The sequence below is a fragment of the Castor canadensis genome, chromosome 9, assembly GCF_047511655.1.
Source record: "Castor canadensis chromosome 9, mCasCan1.hap1v2, whole genome shotgun sequence".
Lineage (NCBI taxonomy): Eukaryota > Metazoa > Chordata > Mammalia > Rodentia > Castoridae > Castor > Castor canadensis.
The window spans coordinates 95,663,743-95,683,845 of NC_133394.1; the positions used below are offsets into that span (position 1 = coordinate 95,663,743).

The following is a 20,103-nucleotide window of genomic DNA, read 5'->3' on the forward strand; positions in this document are numbered from 1 at the left end:
TTATTTTTAGGATAGGGTCTCACTTTATGCTCCAGCCAGCTTGAGCTGTGATCCTCCTATTTGTGTTTCCTCTGGTAACAGGAGATAACAGATGCATGCCATCTAGCCCAGCATTGGTTGAGATGGGATCTCGTGAATTCTGCTCCAGCTATCCTCAAGTACAATCTTTCCAGTCTCTGTCTCCCGAGTAGCTAAGATTACAGGCTTGAGCCACTGGCACCAGAGGTTACAGTCTTGATTGCACATGAAGTTCCACAGAATGAAGCCTTAGGGATTTGAAGAACAGCTTGAAAACTTTTGGTCTGGGTTTTATGAACAATAAATGCATAAATAACAGATTTTGGAAGGGGGCGGTACTTGGGATTGAACTCAGGACCTCATGCCTGTTAAACAAGGGCTCTACCATGTAAGCATGCATCAGTCCTGGATTTTTATATATTGTAGAGAGAAAAGGTTTATTTTGGTACACTATAAATCAATGGATTTATTTTGTAGCAGTGAGTTTTGATTCCAGTGCTTTGTGTGCTAGGCAAGCACTCTACCACTGAGGGATACCCTGACCTAGCGTTAGAGTTTTTATTGTTCTTTTTAACTTTCTTCCCTGCCAGATACTAAAAAATCAGAGTGTGGAGATTAAACATCACTGTGGCAAGCCAACTCAATGTTTGCTTGATGGAGAATGCAAAACAATTCATTTCCTTACTGGTTTTTAGGCAAAGAAATTTTCATTTAAAATAGAACTTTAGGGCTGGGAGCATGGCTGAAGTGGTAGAGCACTTTCCCAGCAAGCTCCAGGTCCTTAGTTCAAACCACAGTACTGCCAAAAAATAAAACTGAACTCCTTTCCACTTTAAATCAGTAGACAATAGCAATTGATTTGTCTTAGTAAGGAAAAGATTGATGGGCTGTTTCTTTTAGAAAAAGCCTATATGTGCCATATATATTAGTTTTTAAACACATTTTAATATGGATTTATCAGTTGTAAAGGCAGATGAGAATCTAAAAAATGATAGCCGGTTAGGTGTGCTGGGAGAACAGTTTGACATTACCCAATGTAAGGGAGGCTTTTTAAAAATCATTTTATTCCTCAAAATACATTTTGGTTTGTAGGTCCATGTTATCCCAATTTATTTACTGTTGTCATAAACACAAAAGATGTGTAGCCCATGTACGCTACACATTCTTTTTAACCAAAAGACATTTAAGGCTGCTATTCAAGCTTTTTAAAATACCTAAGATACAAGTAACATCTAGTTTAAAAAAAAAATCGCACTGCCAGTAATTCCTTTTAGTCAGATGACATTTACCCTTCATATAAGATTTTTTGCTACTATTTATAATGAAATATAAAATATCGAAGGCAATTTTGCAGGTGTGGTTAAAAATGTTAACCAATTAGAAATGGGCCAATTACATCTTACACCACAACTTGAATTATGTATGCCTAAGCTCTGATGGGTGCTGATTAACACTGGAGGCAAGCCAGAAACACGTGTTGAAATAGAAGCAGGCCACTACAGTCTATCGTAATCTATGGAAGCAGTCAGGTGCACCTAAAGGGTGGGGATCAGTTTCAGGTTACGAAGGAACACATCAAGCTTAATTCTACCATAAATGACACGATTAGTTTCGGTAGAAAAAGAACTGCAAGATGTATGTGGAAAAATGCTCCCTAGAAAGCGCCGCGCTGATCTCCGCAGTTCCTGTTTGGACTCGGAGGAGCTCCAACCCATTAACGGGAAAGTTTCCCGGGCGTGCCGCGTGGGAAAGGCGGGACTTCCTTATCTCTTGCGTCATCTGTGTGCGACGCAAGACGCCACCGCCTGACTGGAAAGGTCAATTGCGATTGCCTGCCGGGGCGTGCGCGTACGCACTGTGTGGGCAGTGCTGTTGGCGCATGATCGTGGTGACCCGCACAGAGCAGTTCAGGTCGCGGGAATATTGGGCCCCACCTTAGGGCAGAGATGCTGTGCACCCTGGGTGGTCGATTGGCACGTTTGCAGCCTACCCTGCGACTCCGTGCTCTGGGCCTGCCTCTTCTGTCGGGCCCGATGAGCGGCCCCAAGCTTCAGCCTCTACCGGTGTGGGCGGTTGCGTCCATCTCTGCTGTTGCTCCGGGCAGCACGGGAGGCTGGTACGAGGCCCTGGCCGCGTCGGCGCCCGTGCGGGCAGCGGAGGAAGTGCTGCTTGGTGCGCATGCCGCCTCGGGGCTGCCCTGGTGGGGCAGCATTTTGCTCACCACCGTGGCCCTACGCGGCGCTGTCACGCTGCCCCTGGCTGCTTATCAGCACTACATCCTGGCCAAGGTGAGGGGCCCGAACCGGCGGCGGAGGCTGACGTCTTCCGGGCTTGGATCCTGCTGTATTGCTTGCGTGCTCAGTAGTGATTCTCGTGACCACTTTGTGGCAAAGGAATTTAGCTGCCGTTGGATGTGCTAAGAGGTGGTTTGTGACACTGGCAGGGAAGGGAAAGAGATTAATGAGTGCTACAGTGAGTGCTTTAATCTCTGGCATAACATGTCATTATGTATGGGGCAAGCTGTAAACACAACTCCCCATTTCTGTAACCCACTAAATGGTGTATAAGGAAAGCCCCTTTTGTTTTCCGGGCTCAGCCTTTGGACTGGAGTCCGCCGAGTGCCTGTTGGCCTGCTTAATAAACTTTCTTCCCGAAAGCTCTGGTGCCTTCCCAGTTTCTGGCTGAGCCCTCCTGCAACAACACGAGGGCCAGCCGTTTCGTTTGTCCTACTGGGTTGCAAAAGTGGTTACTAAACTTGCTTTTCAATTTTTTTTTTTTTTGGCGGTACTAAAGTTTGAACTCAGGGCTTTGGGCTTTGCTACTCTACCACTTGAGGCACGCCCCATCCCTAAACTTCCTCGTGATAGAGCAGACCGATAAATAATCCTCTGTAGAATAATTTGTATGAAGAAACCTATAATATCACCGTCTTGAGAGTTTTAAGGGGTAGCATTTTGTAGCATCTTTTGTGCCAAAGTATTGCAAGGGATCTTTCTGATTAGAAACTACTCAGCAGTTTGCTAATTTGATTTCTTATTCTGGTCCTCCTACTTATAGCCCTGTGTCTGGATAATGCTATCATTTGACCTTTGAGGGCTTCATTCTGTTTTCTGTGGAATAATACGGTAGTACTTTCCTTGCCTATTTCACCGTGTTGAGATTAAATCGCGTTAAAGTGCTTTGTAAACAATAAGATTATTCAAATAGGAGATTTGAGAAAGAGTGGCCTTCACCGGATAGCAGAAAGGGAATTAGCAGCAGCATGAAGGCAGTGAACGTCTATACAGAAAGAATGAAAGGCAAGAATAAATGCCAGTTTTCACAGACTGAAGCATATTAGTAAATGCTGTTTTCTTCACTTACACTACTGGGAAATCTAGGGATGGAACAGTAAAGCCCAGCGCACAGTTTTCATTTCATCCTCAATCCTCTGAACTAGGTGCTGTAGAGAACACAGTTTTAGAGGTTAAGTAACTTGCCCAGACCACACAGCTTAGGTATACAAGGTGGAATTTGATTTTGTGACTGAGGACATCTTGAGCAGATATTATGCTGAAAGTTTTTTGGGTTTTGTCTGCTCCCCCCGCCCCCCAAACTTTGATATCTGCCATGCTGGCTTCCACCTTGAGATCTGTTGCCTCTGCCTTCAGAGTAGCTGGGATTATAGGTGCGTAATCCCACCGTGTTGGGTTAAGATTTATAAAATTTCTTAACATGATCAGTAAACTGTACTTTAAAGTGAGTTGCAGGGAATAGAGAGTAAAATTATGAGTGCTTATTGATAAAATTCCTTTTTGTGCTCATAAAACCACTTTTTCTTTAGTTAGGTGGAAAATTTGCAACCAGAAATAAAAAACATTGCCAGACATCTTAATCAAGAAGTTGCAGTTTATGCAAGTCAGTTGGGTTGGTCCAAAAGAGTTGCCAGGTAAGTCATTGTATGCATGTAAAACCATGAATATATTTAAAATATGTAAGTGGTGATATTAAGTCAGGTTTGGATATTCTGGAGGTTTGTCAAGAAAGTAGTTATTTTACCTGTTTATAACTGAATGTGGCATCATAGTTTTATACATTGACTGAAAGCAATGAAATGAAGAAACAAAGACCGGAGACTTTTTTTTTAAATTTTTTTTTGGCAGCACTGAGATTTGAACTCAGGGCCTCATACTTGCTAGGCAGACACTTTTACCACTTGAGCCACTCCATCAGCCCCCCCATCCCACCCCACCCCCTTTTTTTTTTTTAAGAACTTGTCTTGCTATGTTGCCCAGGCTGATGACCTAAACTCCTGAGCTGAAGTGATCCTATCCTCTCAAGTGCTGAGACTACAGGCACACCACCTAACTTAGTTCTGTTCCTGTCCTTGAAGAGACAGCTAAAATCAAATAATGGCAGTGAATAAAGTACCCTATAAACATTAAATACAAAAACTAGGTTGTCAAGAAAAACTTTACAGAATGAAGGTATTTTGCCATTCTGTTGGGACATTGGTTAACAGCCGGCACAGGTTGTTTACAAGCGTGACCTTTTTGAAAAGATACAGTGCACATGAATGAGGAAGTAGAGGATCTAAGTGCCATGTTAGAAGCACTTGAGTAGTAAAGGTGCTGTCTGTCCATTGTGATTATCTCGTGCAGTTGTCCACCCAGCCTCTCGAAAATCCTTCTCAAGGGTGCCTCACTGTGCCCCAGGATGCCTGCAGCATCCTCTGAGAACTTCTAAATCCTACTTCAGTCAAACTGTTACTTAGTTGACTATTATTTAGTTTCCCAAATTCTGATCTTTATTAGACTGCAACAAAGGAAGCACTAGCAGTGAGAAAAAGAAGGGTTACATGATACAAATGTTTGTGAAATGTTATTTGTATATTTTTATCTAGGTATAAATGTATAAATTTGCTAAATACCTGTTTTTCTTTCTTTTTTTTTTTTCTTTGCTTTTTGAGATAAGGTCTTGCTGTGTAACCCAGGCTGGCCTTGAACTCTTGATCCTCCTGCTGAGTACTGAGATTGTAGGTATTTGTCACCATGGGTGATTCTTTCTGTCTTTCTCTGTCTCTATTTAGTACTAAAAAGACCTGATATGCCAGTGGCTCATGCTTGTAATCCTAGCTACTCAGGAGGCAGAGATCAGGAGGACTATGGTTTGAAGTCAGCCCAGGCAAATAGTTAGAGAGACTCTATCTCAAAAAATACCCAATACACAAAAGGGCTGGCAGAGTGGCTCAAGTGGTAGGGCAGTAGCAAGAATGAGACCCTGAGTTCAAATCCTAATACTATCAAAAAAAAAAAAAACAGAACACTAAAACATTGTGATAGCTTAATGTCTTTATTTGATAAAAGTTAACAAAGCCTATAATTTTGAAATTTTAGCAAAGAAGTTGCTAAAGACTAATCCAGATTAATAGGTATTCAACCGGGTAATAAAACAACTAGTTAAGACTTGTAGCCTCTGTAGCACTGACAGGATATTTGTCCAGGGACATTTGTACACACATGGGTGGCTTTCTAGGAAAGCAAAACTTGAATTTTTGTGTCTTGAAGGGTGAAACAAAGTTTATTAGGTGATACAATATTTTCAAAGACATGCTGATGTAGAAGCCTGATTTGTTGGAGTCATTCAGGGACCATGCAGTTGTCTATAAAAGAAGTAAAGATAAAATTGCCTGTAATGTCCATGTGTACTGTCTTAATTCAGTACACTATAATTTGATTAAATTTAGCAAAAGTATTGAATACTGTCTTGTACAAAATGTATGATACAAAAGGTTTAAAGGGGCTGGAGGAGTGGCTGAAGTGGTAGATCACCTACCTAGCAAGCATGCGGCCCTGAGTTCAAACCCCAGTACCACCACAAATAAATAAATAAGTAACAGCTCTACAGAAGATTTAAAGATCTTGAGCCAGGCATAGTGGCGCATGTCTGTAATCCCATAATCCCAGCACTCCAGGAGATAAGAGGCAGGAGGACTACAAATTTGAGGCCAGCCTGAGTTACATAGTAAGACCCTGTTTCAAAAAAAAAAACACAACATTTGCCCTTCAAGGAGACTATAGTCTAGAAAGTAAGACCCAAAACAGGAACAGAGTACCTAATATAGTAAACAGAAACAGATTAAGAGAATCTTTGTGAGAGTTCATTGAAGAATATAGAACATTTTGACAGTCCAGTAGCATACACAGTCCAAAGCTACACAGCTACAAAAAACATATTCAGAGAGCAAAGATTGGAGACAAAGGCTATAGTTGTGTCAGGTTGATTGGAATGTTACGGAGTTATATACATTGCTATAGAAGTTTATTAAAAAGCTTTTTTTGGGTGGCCCAAATAATGTATGCACAAGTAAGTTAATATAAAACTGATAAAATAAAAATTTTTAAAAACTCTATTTGCCTTGCTTACGCAGCATCTTAACATAGTTTATGACAATGAAAACCTCAGTCCACATTCTTTAGCCAATAACCATAGGATGGGTGTGCTTGGGCTGTAGGACAAAGCACTACTAGTAGCCAGATGACATTTTCTCTTTTCCTCCTTTCCCTCAATCTAGGCTCACTTATCTAAGGAATATGAGGAGGCTTGTTTCAGAGCTTTATATTCGGGATAACTGCCACCCTTTCAAAGCCACTGTATTGGTCTGGATTCAACTTCCAATGTGGATCTTCATGTCTGTTGCCCTCCGGAATTTTAGCATAGGGGCAACACATTCAGAAGGTAACTTACAGAAGTTCTCTTTTCCCAATAAGTACTCTAACATTGTTGTACTTCAAGAGAAAAAAAAATCATACTTTTCATAATTACCGTTTAATACATTCCTTACAAAGGTATAAAATTTAAAATTTTAAGTCTAAACAGCCTAGCTGTATTAAATAATCAAAAAAAAGCCCGTGCAAAAACTGTTTTTCTTTTCTTTTTTTTGAGACAGTCATTGCTAAGTAGCTCAGGCTGGTCTCATTTCGCCTGCCTCTGCCTCGTGAGTGCTGGGCTGACCTTGTTAAACTACCATGCCTGTCTCCAGCGCACATCTTTAGTGTGATGGACACCTTATCGGAATTGTCAGACTGCTTATGTTTTGTATACTTCCCTTTGCTATTTTGAGGAATTTTACTGTTTGATTTATAAAATTTTCAGCAGGTTTCTCTGTTCAGGAGCAGTTAGCAACTGGTGGGATCTTGTGGTTTCCTGACCTCACTGCGCTGGATTCCACTTGGATTCTACCTGTCTCTGTTGGTGTCATCAATTTATTAATAGTGGAGGTCAGTGGTTTTATTTTATTTTATTTTATTTATTTATTTATTTTTGTAGTACTGGGATTTGAACTCAGAGCCTCACACTTTCTAGGCAGAAGGAAGTCAGTTTTAAATGAGGTTTGTTTGACAGCCCTCTAAAGGTGGCTGATAGTCAGGAATATTTGGTAAGAAGAGGGAAGTAATAAACACAAAGGTCAAATGAATTAATGTCAGTGCTGTAGTCTGAAATAAGTCATAATTCTTGTAATGACACTGTGTGGTAATCCCTAATATTACCCCATGTTGAGAAAGTGCAGCATAAAAAAGATATAACTTGTTTTTTCTTTATTCATATATTCATATGTGCATACATTGTTTGGGTCATTTCTCCACCCCCCCTCATCTCCCCCATCCCCCTTGCTTGCAGGCAGAACCTGTTTTGCCCTTTTCTCCAGTTTTGTTGAAGAGAAGATATAAGCACTAATAAGAAAGACAAAGCATTTTTGCTAGTTGAGATAAGGATAGCTATACAGAGAGATTCCTATCATTGCTTCCATGCACATGTGTATTACAACCCAAACTGATTCATCTCTACCAGACCTCTTCCCTATTTCCTGGGCACCTTCCCATATTGACCTCTGTCGCTTTAGGGTTACTTTATTAACTTTTCTGCAGTGGGGATATCAAACACTTTCAAGTTTTGGGTTTCCTACCTATCCCCATTCCTCCCGATGTGCTCTCCCCTTAGCATGTGACCCAAGTCCAACAACATTGCTATATTTGCCCTAGATCTGAAGTCCACATATGAGGGAGAACATAGGAATTTTGGTCTTCTGAGCCTGACTAACCTTGCTCAGGATGATGTTCTCCAGTTCCATCCAGTTTCATGGCAGTAAAATTCCATTGTGTGTAAATACCACATTTTCTCAATCCATCAGTAGTGGGGCATCTTGGCTGTTTCCATAACTTGGCTGTTGTGAATAGTGCTGCAGTAAACATGGCTGTGCATGTGTCTCTGGAGTAACCTAAGTCACATAAGTTTGGGTATATCCCTAGAAAGGGGATTGCTGGATCATATGACAGATCTATGTTTAGTTTTTTAAGAAGCCTCCATATTTTTTTCCAGAGAGGTTGCACTAGCTTGCATTCCCACCAGCAGTGTATGAGGATTCCTTTTTCCCCGCATCCTCGCCAATACCTGTTGTTTGTAGTGTTTTTGATGATGGCAATTCTAACAGGGGTGAGGTGGAATCTTAGTGTGGTTTTAATTTGTATTTCCTTTATGGCGAGAGATGGTGAGCATTTTTTCATGTGTTTTTTGGCCATTTGAATTTCTTATTTTGAAAAAGTTCTGTTTAGTTCAGTTGCCCATTTCTTTATTGGTTCATTGATTTTGGGAGAGTTTAATTTTTTAAGTTCCCTGTATATTCAGTCCTTTGTCTGATGTGTAGCTGGCAAATATTTTCTCCCACTCTGTGGGTGGTCTCTTCAGTTTAGAGAGCATTTCTTTTGTTGTGCAGAAACTTTTTAACTTTATATAGTCCCATTTGTCCATCCTTTCTCTTAGTTGCTGAGCTGCTGGGGTTCTATTGAGGAAATCCTTGCCTAAACCAGGGAATACTTCCAGAGTATTCCCTGCTCTTTCCTGTACTTACCTCAGAGTTTCAGGTCTGATGTTAAGGTCCTTGATCCATTTTGAGTTGATACCAGTACAGGGTGATAAGCATGGATCTAGTTTCAGTTTTTTGCAGGCAGATAACCACTTTTCCCAGCAACATTTGTCAAAGAGGCTGTCTTTTCTCCATCATATATCTTTGGCGCCTTTGTCAAAAATAAAGTGGGCATAGCTGTGTGGATTCATATCCAGGTCCTGTATTCTGTTTCATGGTCTTCATATCTACTTTTGTGCCGGTACCATGCTGTTTTTATTTCTATTGCTTTGTAATATAGTTTGAAGTCAGGTATTGTGATACCTCTAGCATTGCTGTTTTTGCTGAGTATTGCCTTGGCTATTCGCTGTCTCTTGTGTTTCCAAATGAACTTTAGGGTAGATTTTTTAATCTTTGTGATGAATTTCACTGGGATTTTGATGGGAATTGCATTGAACATGTAGATTGCTTTTGGTAGTATAGCCATTTCTACTATGTTGATTCTAACAATCCATGAGCACAGGAGATCATTCCACCTTCTGTAGTCTTCCTCAGTCTCTTTCTTCAGGGGTTTGTAGTTGTCCTTGTAGAGATTATTCACATACTTTGTTAAGTTTATTCCCAGGTATTTGATTTTTTTGAGGCTATTATAAATGAAATTGTTTCCATATACTCTTTCTCAATTTCTTCGTTGTTGGTGTATAGAAAAGCTAATGCTTTTTGTAAGTTGATTTTGTATCCTGCCACCTTGCTATAGCTGTTTATGGTGTCTAGGAGTTTTGGGGTAGAGTTTTTTTGGGTCTTTAAGATACAGGATCATGTTATCTTCTAATAGGGATATTTTGACAGTTTCTTTACCTATTTGAATTCCTTTTATTTCTTCTTCTTCCCTAATTGCTCTGGCTAGGAATTCCAGGACTATGTTGAATAGGAGTGGGAATAGTGGGCACCCTTGTCTTGTTCCTGATTTTAGGGGAAATGGTTTCAGTTTTTCTCCATTAAGTATAATGTTGCTATAGGTTTGTCATATGTAGCCTTTATAATGTTGAGGTACATTCTTTGTATTCCTAGTTTTCTTAGCGCTTTTATCATGAAGTGGTGTTGGATCTTATCAAAGGCTTTTTCTGCATCTATTGAGATGATCAAGTGTTTTTTGTCATGGCTTCTATTAATGTGCTGTATTACATTTTTTTTTATTTATTTATTTTTGTCTTTTCTTTTTTGGTGCTGGATCGAACCCAGGGCCTCACGCATGCTAGGCGAGTGCTGTACCACTGAGCTACATCCCAGATGTATTATATTTTTAGATTTACGTATGTTGAACCACCCCTGCATCCCTGGGATAAAGCCAACTTGGTTGTGGTGAATGATCTTTCCGGTGTGTTTTTGGATTTGGTTTGCCATTATTTTATTGAGGATTTTTGCATCAATGTTCATTAAGGAAACTGGCCTGTAGTTCTCCTTTTTGGAGGTGTCTTTGTCTGGTTTTGGGATGAGTGTAATACTGGCTTCATAAAATGAGTTAGGCAGTTTTCTTTCCCTTTCTATTTTGTGGAACATCTGATAGAATTCAGCAGAGAATCCATCAGGTTCTGGACTTTTCTTTTTTGGGAGACTCTTTATTGCTGCTTCAATTTCATTTTGTGTTATAGATCTATTCAGGTGATTACTCTCCTCTTGGTTCAGTTTTGGATGGTCATAAGTATCTAGAAATCTGTCCATTTCTTCAAGATTTTCAAATTTATTAGAATATAAGTTTTCAAGTAGTCTCTGATGGTTTCCTGGATTTCCATGTTGTTTGTTGTTATTTCCCCTTTTGTATTTCTGATTTTACTGATTTGGGTTTTTTCCTCCTCAGTTTAGTCAGGTTTGCCAAGGGTCTGTCAATGTAATTTATTTTTTCAAAGAACCAGCATTTTGTTTTGTTGATTGTTTTTGTATGGTTTTTTTTGTTTCTATTTCATTAATTTTGGCCCTTATTTTTTTATTTCTCTCCTTTTGCTTGTTTTGGGTTTTGGTTGTTTTTGTTTTTCTAGGAGTTGGAGATGTAGCATTAGGTCATTAATTTGAGATCTTTCTGACCTTTTAATATATGCACTCAAGGCTATAAACTTTCCTCTCAGGACTGCCTTTGCTGTGTCACATAGGTTCTGGTAGGTCGTGTTTTCATTTTCATTAACTTCCAGGAACCTTTTAATTTCCTCTTTTATTTCATTGATGACCCATTGTTCATTAAGCAATGAGTTATTCAGTTTCCAGGTGTTTACATGTTTTTTGTCTTTACTTTTGTTGTTGAGTTCTAGTTTTATTGCATTGTGATCAGATAGAATGCATGGTATAATTTCTATTTTCTTATATTTGCTGAGGCTTGCTTTGTGCTCTAAGATATGATCAATTTTGGAGAAACTTCCATGGGCTGCTGAGAAGAATATATATTGTGCAGATGTTGGATGAAATATACTGTAGACATCAGCTAGGTCCATTTGCTCTATGGTATATTTTAGAGCTAGAATTTATTGATTTTTTGCTTGGATGACCTATCTATTGGTGATGGGGGGTATTAACGTCTCCCAATACCCCTGTGTTGGAGTTTATATATGTTTTTGTCCTTCAGAGTATGTTTGATGAAATTGGGTGTGTTGACATTGGGTGCATATAAGTTGATAATTGTTATTTCCTTTTGGTGTACTTCCCCTTTTATTAGTATGGAGTGTCCTTCTTTATCTCATTTGATCAATGTAAGTTTGAAGTCTACTTTGTCCAAGATAAGTATTGCAATTCCTGCCGGTTTTCGGGGGCCTTTCACCCTCAGCCAGTGCTTGTTTCTTTCGAAGAGATGGGTCTCCAGTATTCAGCAGATTGTTGGTTCTTCCTTTTTAATCCATTGCCGAATGGTATCTTTTGATAGGGGAATTAAGTCTGTTAACATTCAGTGTTAGTATTGATAGGTATGTGGTGAATACTGTCATTTAGTTGTCTTTGTTGTTTAAGGGTTTGATTGTGTGCAGCTGAATTACTCTCTGATTCCTTGTCTTTTCTTCTCCTGTGGTGTGGTGCTGTATTTTCTGTGTGCAGAATTCCTTGAAGAATCTTTTGTAGTGGTGGCTTGGTGGTCATATATTGTTTTAGTTTCTGTTTATCGTGGAAAACTTTAATTGCTCATCTATTTTAAATGATAGTTTTGCTGGGTAGATTATCCTAGGGTTGAAGTTGTTTTCATTCAGTGCCCAGAGAAATCTGTGATTTTTATGGATTTACCTTTGTATACAGCTTTCAATATTCTTTCTCTATCCTCTGTACTTATTGTTTTAATGATAATATGTTGTGGGGAAGTTCTAGTTTAGTCTGTTTGGTGTCCTGGAGGCTTCCTAAACCTGAATGGGCATAGCTTTCTCTAGGTTTGGCAAATTTTCTGTTATTATTTTGTTGAATATATTTTGAATCTCTTTTGCTTGCACCTCTTCTTCAATGATTCTTAGGTTTGGTCTTTTGATGGAGTCGGTGAGTTCTTGCATATTCCTTTCACATGTCTTGAGTTGTCTGACTAACGGTTCTTCAATTTTTCTTTTAATTTCCATTCCATCCTCAAGTTCTGAGATTCTGTCTTTTGCTTGTTCTAGTCAGCTGGAGTGGCCTTCCATTGTGTTTTGTATTTCTGTTTCATTCTTTTTTCTGAGGTTTTCCATATCTTGGGGCTCTTCCTCTTTAATATTGTCTATTTTCATCTTTAATTCATTTATCTCTTTATTTACAGTGTTCTGTGTTTCACTTTGGTGTTTATTTAGGGCTCCTGTGAGTTCATTTATTTGTTTCTGTGTTTTACTCTTTATTTTTGGTGTCTGGAAATTTCTTGAGTGCCTCTTGTATGTTTTCGTTAACCATGTCTAGTAACATCTCCATGAAATTCTCAGTGATTACTTATAAGATTTCTTCCTTGAGGTTGTTCTTATAGGCATCATTGGGTGCCTTGGCGTCATCTTCTTTGTTTTGTTGGAGTCCAGAAGTGGGTATCCATTTTCTTCATTTCCCTCTTAATCCTGTATTAAGTTATTTTGTGGGGGAAAATTTTTTCCATCCATTTTTTCATCTTCCCATTGCTCCTCTTGGTACTGTGCAACCATGTTCTTGATAGACTAGTTGAATGCTTTTTCTATGTCAGTCACTTACACAGCAAGTCTACCTTTTTGTGGATTTTATTGCATACTTTTTTTTTTAAGTTTTACCAAGGATTTAATTTATTTCTTTGTTTCCCAGTGAAACAAAGATCTCAGCCTCACAAGTAGCTTAGATTATAGGCATGAGCCACTGGAGGTAGCTGGGACTAGAGTTTGAACTCCAAGCTTTGTACTTGCAAAGCAGGCATTCTACCACTGAAACTACACCTCCAGTCCATTTTACTCGGTTGGTTTTGGAGATGGGGTCTCTTGAACCATTTCCTGGGCTGGCCTTGAACCTTGATCCTCCTGATCTTGGCCGTCCTAGAGGCTGGGATTACAGACATGAACCACCAATGGTGCCCAGCAAGGATTTATTTTAGTAAAACAGCACAAGCAGGGAGATATGAAAAAATGGAGGAGAAAAGCACTTCCTACTTGAAGTATAGAGGTGAGAGATGAACACTTAAATACAGTAGTTTTGACCAAGCATGGTCAAAAAATTCCTCTGTAAATGTTACAAAGCTCAATTAACGTAGAGAAACTCTCATTCAGTCCTGCATTGTCATCAGTTTTGTTAAACTGTGAAACCTGAGCATTTGTGGTTTTTTCCTCACCCATGATCTCCTTGGAACTTCATACCCACAGATACCAAGGCTCATTGTACTTAGGTGTCAAAAAACAAAGACAGTGATTCATATATGGTACCTATCTTTTAGGAACTATTCAAAATCCATTTAAGAATTTGCATAATAAGATTTTTTAAAAGATGAATAATCAACGTATAATTTCATCAGTATTTTGTTTTTAATTTTTAGGTTTTTGTGGTTCTGGGTTCCAAACTGTGTCTTGCACATGGTAGGCAAGTGCTCTATGTACCAAAATCTTTTCTTTTTGGTTTTTATTAAAGTTTTGGTGGAGGCTATTCAAGAATCAATTTAACGCTTGTCTGATTTAATAAGCATTTTAGTAATCATTGTGTATGTATGTATTCTACCCTTTCAGATATTTGCTCTACAAAAAATTGGCATGTCCCGTTTTCAGATGTATGTTACATACTTTGTACGTGCTGTATCAGTACTGATGATTCCAATTGCTGCAACAGTACCTTCAGTGAGTACCAGCATTGTGGGTAGCATGTGCTAAATCATCTATGTCCTTAGCTTAGACTGCCTGGGATCCTGCCTCTTCCTTTGGACTTCATCTTACGACTTGATCTCTTCCTGATTTCAGTCTTCATAGTAATCAATCTACTGTCCCTCTCAGCAAGTAACACTTGAACATTTCTTACAGTTGGTTTCTTTTCTTTTATGTGAATGGTCTTAATTCTCCTGCTGAATCCCAATTTCTATTTCCAGTCTCTTTTTTTTTTCCTTCTTTTATTTTATCATTTTTTTACATTTACATTATTTGTATGCTTCTCCCCCGCCCCCGCTTCCAGGAAGAACTATTCTGCCCTCTTCTCCAATTTTGTTGAAGAGAAAATGTAAGAGATAATGAGAAAGATATAATGTTTTTGCTAGTTTGGGATAAAGATGGCTATACAGAGAGATTCCTGTCATTGCTTCCATGCATTTGTGTATTAAAACCCACATTGGTTCATTTCTACCAGACCTCCTCGATACTTCTTGGTCCCTTTCCCATAGTGGCCTCTGCTAATTTAAGATTACTTTATTCCTTTATTCACTCCTCAACAGGGAGCACATCAATCACATTCAAGTTTTAGGTTTCTATTCCTTTCCCTATTTCTCCCGTGCACGTTCTCCCCTAGGTGTGTGACCCATGTCTGATAATATTATTGCATTTGTTTTGGGTCTGTAATCTGCATATTAGGAAGAACATGGGATTTTTGTCCTTCAGAGCCTGGCTAACTTTGCTTAAGATGATGTTCTTAGAGAATGAAGTGGTTGGGGGATTATGTATGAACTCCACAAAGACATTAGGAACCCAAATTGCTTCTTTCTGCTCTATTATGCACAGCCACAGTATGGTTATGGTGGCTGCTGAAGCTTACTGTCTTGCAGGAATGCTACAGGGTGCTTCTGATGCAATCAGCTTCTGTTAAGGAGCATTGCCAGGTGTCCCATCAAACAGTTGTGCTTACCTCTTAGTTGTTTGGATATATCTAACTGCAGAAGAAGCTAGGAAGTAGGTATAGTTTTCTTGTTGTTGTTTTTTTACATGTCAGTGTACCCAGCTTAGGGATTTCTTATTTCCCACCCCCCCCTTGAGACTGTTTTTTGCTTTATAGCCCAGGCTGGCCTTAAATTCATGATTCTGTGCCTCAGCCTCACAAGTGCTAGAATTACAGGTATGTGCCACCATCCTTGTCTTAGGATTTTGCTTCTAAGGAAGAAGAGGGATTGATACTTAAATCTTAGAGGACAACTCATGGTCTCTCTGGGGGCTGGGTTCAAGTACTTGATGAATAAATCAGATGATAACAGCTTATGTTTATTCAGCATTTAATTTTGTGTCAGGCACTGTTTTAATTGTTTACATACATTCCCTCATATAATTCTCCCAACAGAACAGTGATACTATAGTCTTCATTTTAGTGATGAGGAAGCTAAGGCATAGAATTTAGTTCTTCCTGCATGACCATCTGATGCAGGGTCAGTTAACTACTTTGGCAGAGTATTAGCACACATGCAGGCAGCTTTGCTCTTTTAACTGCTGTGCTAATCTGCCTTTGATGACACATTACTTTCTACCCTGAAGGACTTATTTTGGAACAAATGCAAGTGTTTAATATGGGCCACACCCTGTGCTTATCATTTCATATGAATATCTCATTTATTCCTCACAGCAGTCCTCTGAGGTAGGTACAGTTACTGTCCCTACTTTATAGATGAGGAAACTGAATGCTTGTTTGGAGGTTCTAGCAGGGGAGCGCAGCTACTCATATACCCTTGACCAAAGAACAGTCTTCTGTTGGGGATGGTCGTCCTCTTTGACCGAGCACACAGCTTTGGGAGGGATGCACAAGAAGCGGTAAGGGAGGAAGGGGACACCCACCTAGCCAGCCAAATCAGCCGAATCAACCCTGGTGATCAATGGGGTGACAGCCAGCTCGCCCTCACATCCTAGATAAGGAAACTGAAACAGGAAAAGAATAAATAATTTATGAGGTCAGATAACTGGCAAAGAAGATTCAAAAGTCATACAGCTTGATTTCAGAACTTAAACTCATCAACCACATGGTTTTGCCTCTGGTGCTTATCTTCTGGTGCCACAGAGAGCTTTGAACAGATATGTGTGTGTGTAAGAATGTTTTAAAAGACTTTAGAACTTAGTCATTGATCTAAATAAACAGTCTTAATGCTAATACAAAAGAGAGTTGATGATAATGCTAAAACTATTATGTCTCAGAAAAGGCAAAGAAAAATGCATTCCTGAATACACTGAGAAACTGGTTAGTGAGAAAAATTTTTGAAGATAATTGAGTATATGGTGGGAAATAAAGTTTAGGGATGCTAAGGTTGATGTAGTAAATGACACATCCCCAGTATTCCATCTTAAGTATAATCAGCTTGATCCTTATCTCAACTAGCAAAAACCCTTGTTCCTTCCTATTATTGCCTATACTCTCTCTTCAACAAAATTAGACATAAGGGCAAAATAGTTTCTGCCAAGTATCAAGGGGGTGGGGGGAGAGGGAGGGGGTGGAGTGAGTAGTAAGGGAGGGGGTGGGGGCAAGGGGGGGAAATGACCCAAGCATTGTATGCACATATGAATAATAATAATAATAAAAAAGTATAATCAGCTTGTCAGGAGCCTTGGCAATTTGCTTAATTGCCAAAGAGGGGAGATGAGATCTTTCTTGGGTCTCTGCCTGGTAACTGCTGTCTGTCATCCTCTTGCTACCATAAATATCTTTTTGTTTTTGGTTTTCCTTTCAGCCTTCTTTCTTAACCTCTCTGTTAGATCCCTCAGAGGAATCTAATAGCTGCCTCAGCTCTTGCTCAATCCCACTGTACTTGTATTTACAGAGATTCATTTTCTTTTTTATTGCCTGTTTATCTTAACCTTGGTGTCTTTGAAGAATAGACAGGCACTAACACGCATATCCTCTCTTTTTAGTCGATTGTTCTCTACTGGTTATGCTCCAGCTTCATGGGCCTTTCACAGAACTTGCTGCTGCGTTCTCCTGGATTTCGTCACCTATGTCGAATACCGGTGACGAAGTCAGATTCAGATACTCCTTATAAAGACCTATTTGCTGCCTTTTATGCCAAGTTCATTTCAAGAAAATGATGTTTTCTAATTACTTTTAGATAAGTGCAAATGTCATCACTTTTATGTATATAGGTTTAAAATTTAGGTATTTACTTAAAAATCATGAAGTACTATGGGTTAAGATGTAATTCAGACATATCTGATAATAATTAAAGTCTTTTATGTGCTAGAAATGTAGGATGTTTAATTGTAAAAGAATGTAAAAATAGATCTGAAATGTCTGCCCTGTTTATAAAATTACTTGTTAAAAGTGCTAGAACTTTGCTGAGAATAAGATTAGATTCTGAAAGATGTCAAAATGTGCTTAGCAGTTTCATACATTAAAGTTTATAAAAGAGAATCCAGTGAGTTGATTCTTAATATTTTGGATTAGAGAAGGCTCATAGACCTGTTTGAATGTCTGATAAAAGTCTGTGTATGGTTGTGTCTTCAGAAAAATTCTGAGACCCACAATCTGAGGACCTTCACTGATACATCTAAAGGTCCTCTGGCAACTTCTAGCTAAGAAATCTAATGGAGAGCTGGAGACGAAGCTCAGTGGTTTAGTGTTTGCTTAGCATGCACAAGGCCCTAAGGTTCGAACCTCAGTACCAGAAAAAAAAAAAGGTAATGTAACGGATGTTGAGTTAATGTTTGGTTGCAAAAAATGACTTGAACAAGTATGTGCAGTGATCTCTGTGGTAGTATGGGCCTCTAGTCTCAGCTACTTGGGAGGCTGAGGCAGGAGGATCACTTGCACCTTAGAGTTTGGGGCCATCCTGGGCAACATAGTGAGACCCTGTTTCAAAATAAAAAAACAATAGTGTGTGCATACAGCTACCAATACAGATAACGTTGCCTGTTGGCCCTTCTCTGAAAGAACACAAAAAGTACATATTGTACCATATTGTACATTTCCTTGACTATAATTTAAGAACTCTGGAATGCAGAGCATAGCACTATGTACCACTAAAGCCCAAAGTAGAAAATGTTAAGCATTAAGTTTTGTTTTTATTTAGTCAAAAGGAAAAAAACAGAAGGGCAGCCACCTGCTATGGAGATGGTTTTATCTGTTCCATTAGACTTAATATAGAAAAAATTGACAGGTAATATAAGTTGTGACTCCAGTTCTTTGCTTGATTAATTTGGAAAGATGACAAAATTAAATTTGATAGGCATTTGAGAAAATTATAAATTTAACTCTTAGTTGGTATACTTAATGAATTCTGAAGTTTCTAATATAAACAATTAAATATACAAAGGTAAGAATTTGGGTTGCATGTTAGTGTTGCTCACTGAGAATTTGGAATTGGATGGTAGCTGTTAAGACTAGGTTCTGTTCCTGTTTTTCCAGACCTGGTATTTAACTACACAGTTAAGACAGCTGTGTTTTCCAATCCACTGAAAGAATTGAAACTTAAGTACAATCAATCCTTAGTTTTTTATTTTTATTTTATTTTATTGGGGTTTGAACTTGGGGGCTTTGCAGTTTTTTAATTTTTTTCTTTTCTTTTTTTTTTTTTTTTTGGTACTAGGGTTTGACCTTAGGGCTTCACACTTGCTAGGCAGACACTCTACTGCTTAATCCATACCTCCAGCCTATATCAATCCTTATTTGTGGATTTTGTATTTGCAAACTTGCCTACTTGTTAAGATTTATTCATGTCCCCCAAATCAGTATTTGTAGTGCTTTTAAGGTTAAAAATTTGAGCCACCCAAACCATGTTCTTAGCGGAATACAAAGGAGACACTTGTTTCAGTTCTTACACTGTGTGCCCTTTTCACAGTTGATTTAGTTCTGTTTTTCTCATTTCTTTGTTTTTTTGCTGGAATTTTGCTGTTTAAGATGGCCTCCAAATGTCCTGACGAAGTGTTTAATATTTCTCAACACAAGGAGACTGTGATGTGCCTTAAGGAGAAAATAAGTATATATGTGTAAGTTATAGTATGTTAGCAGTGGTTTAGTGTGACTGAACCAGCAATACATTGTATTGGTCTGTTGACAAAAATGTGAAGCTTATAGGAATCTAACCTTCTGTTCTCTAGGATTCAGGATTCATTAATTCAGTATTGAATTGAATAAAGAGAATTGACTGTACAGATGCTTATTGATTTAGGTAGGATGAGGTTACATCTCTTGTTTTGTTTTGTTAATGTGTTTTTGATGAGGTTGCATCTTGATAAACCCATTATAAATTGAAAATAGCCTAAGTCAAAACACCTTTAACACAAGTACATCTTAGCTTAGTAATATAGTATACTGTTGAATATCAGTTGTTTGTCCTCCTAAATACTTGGCTTACTGGGAGCTGTGGCTCCTTATCCTGGGAAAGTTTGAAATTGAAAAATACAAGTACAGTTTCTATTGTAAGTCCGAAACCATCTGCATTTGCAGCATGTACAGTCAAGGAAGCAGAAACAGAAATGTGTGTCCTGCTTTTGTCATAATAAAAAGAGCAAAAGGACTTGATAAATTTGGCAGGCACAGGAATTTCTGTAAAAGTTTTGTCCTTGCTATGTGTGTCATTGTGCTTTGGATTCAGATTTTTTTCTCATCATAGGATGAGGGAAATTAGTGCCCCTTCTACACTGTCACTATCTAAAAGGTAAAAAATAAAGAGGTATGAAATAAATATTTGGTCTTCCTTTTGTTTCCTGAGCTCCTAAAACCCTTGGACTCTCCAGTGTCTTGTATGTTAGTCACATGACTACTTTCTGGAAGTGACGAAGTAATTTAAGGATAGAAACTGGCCACCTAAAAGACCAAGGCACCATTAGAAGTTTGGGGCTTTCAACCCCAAGTAATGATGTGAGTATTTATACCCTAAAGTT

General features: G+C 38.7%; 1 protein-coding gene across 4 annotated transcripts; it reads left to right on the top strand.

The window, feature by feature from the left end:
• The first annotated feature begins 1,799 nt into the window (after nucleotides 1-1,799).
• On the top strand, nucleotides 1,800-19,474 carry Cox18 (cytochrome c oxidase assembly factor COX18). Of its 4 annotated transcripts, XM_020157063.2 has the most exons (7): nucleotides 1,800-2,306; nucleotides 3,846-3,946; nucleotides 6,572-6,735; nucleotides 7,153-7,277; nucleotides 13,872-13,911; nucleotides 14,059-14,166; nucleotides 17,137-19,474. In XM_020157063.2, exons 1-7 carry the CDS (start codon nucleotides 1,965-1,967, stop codon nucleotides 17,262-17,264), a joined length of 1,008 nt encoding a protein of 335 aa, XP_020012652.1. In that variant the 5' UTR covers nucleotides 1,800-1,964; the 3' UTR covers nucleotides 17,265-19,474. The 4 variants fall into 4 exon arrangements, with proteins under 4 accessions (XP_020012652.1, XP_020012651.1, XP_020012653.1 ...); XM_020157062.2 differs by lacking the exon at nucleotides 13,872-13,911 and having other exon boundaries at nucleotides 7,156-7,277; XM_020157061.2 differs by lacking the exon at nucleotides 13,872-13,911 and having other exon boundaries at nucleotides 1,801-2,306.
• The last annotated feature ends 629 nt before the right edge of the window (nucleotides 19,475-20,103 follow it).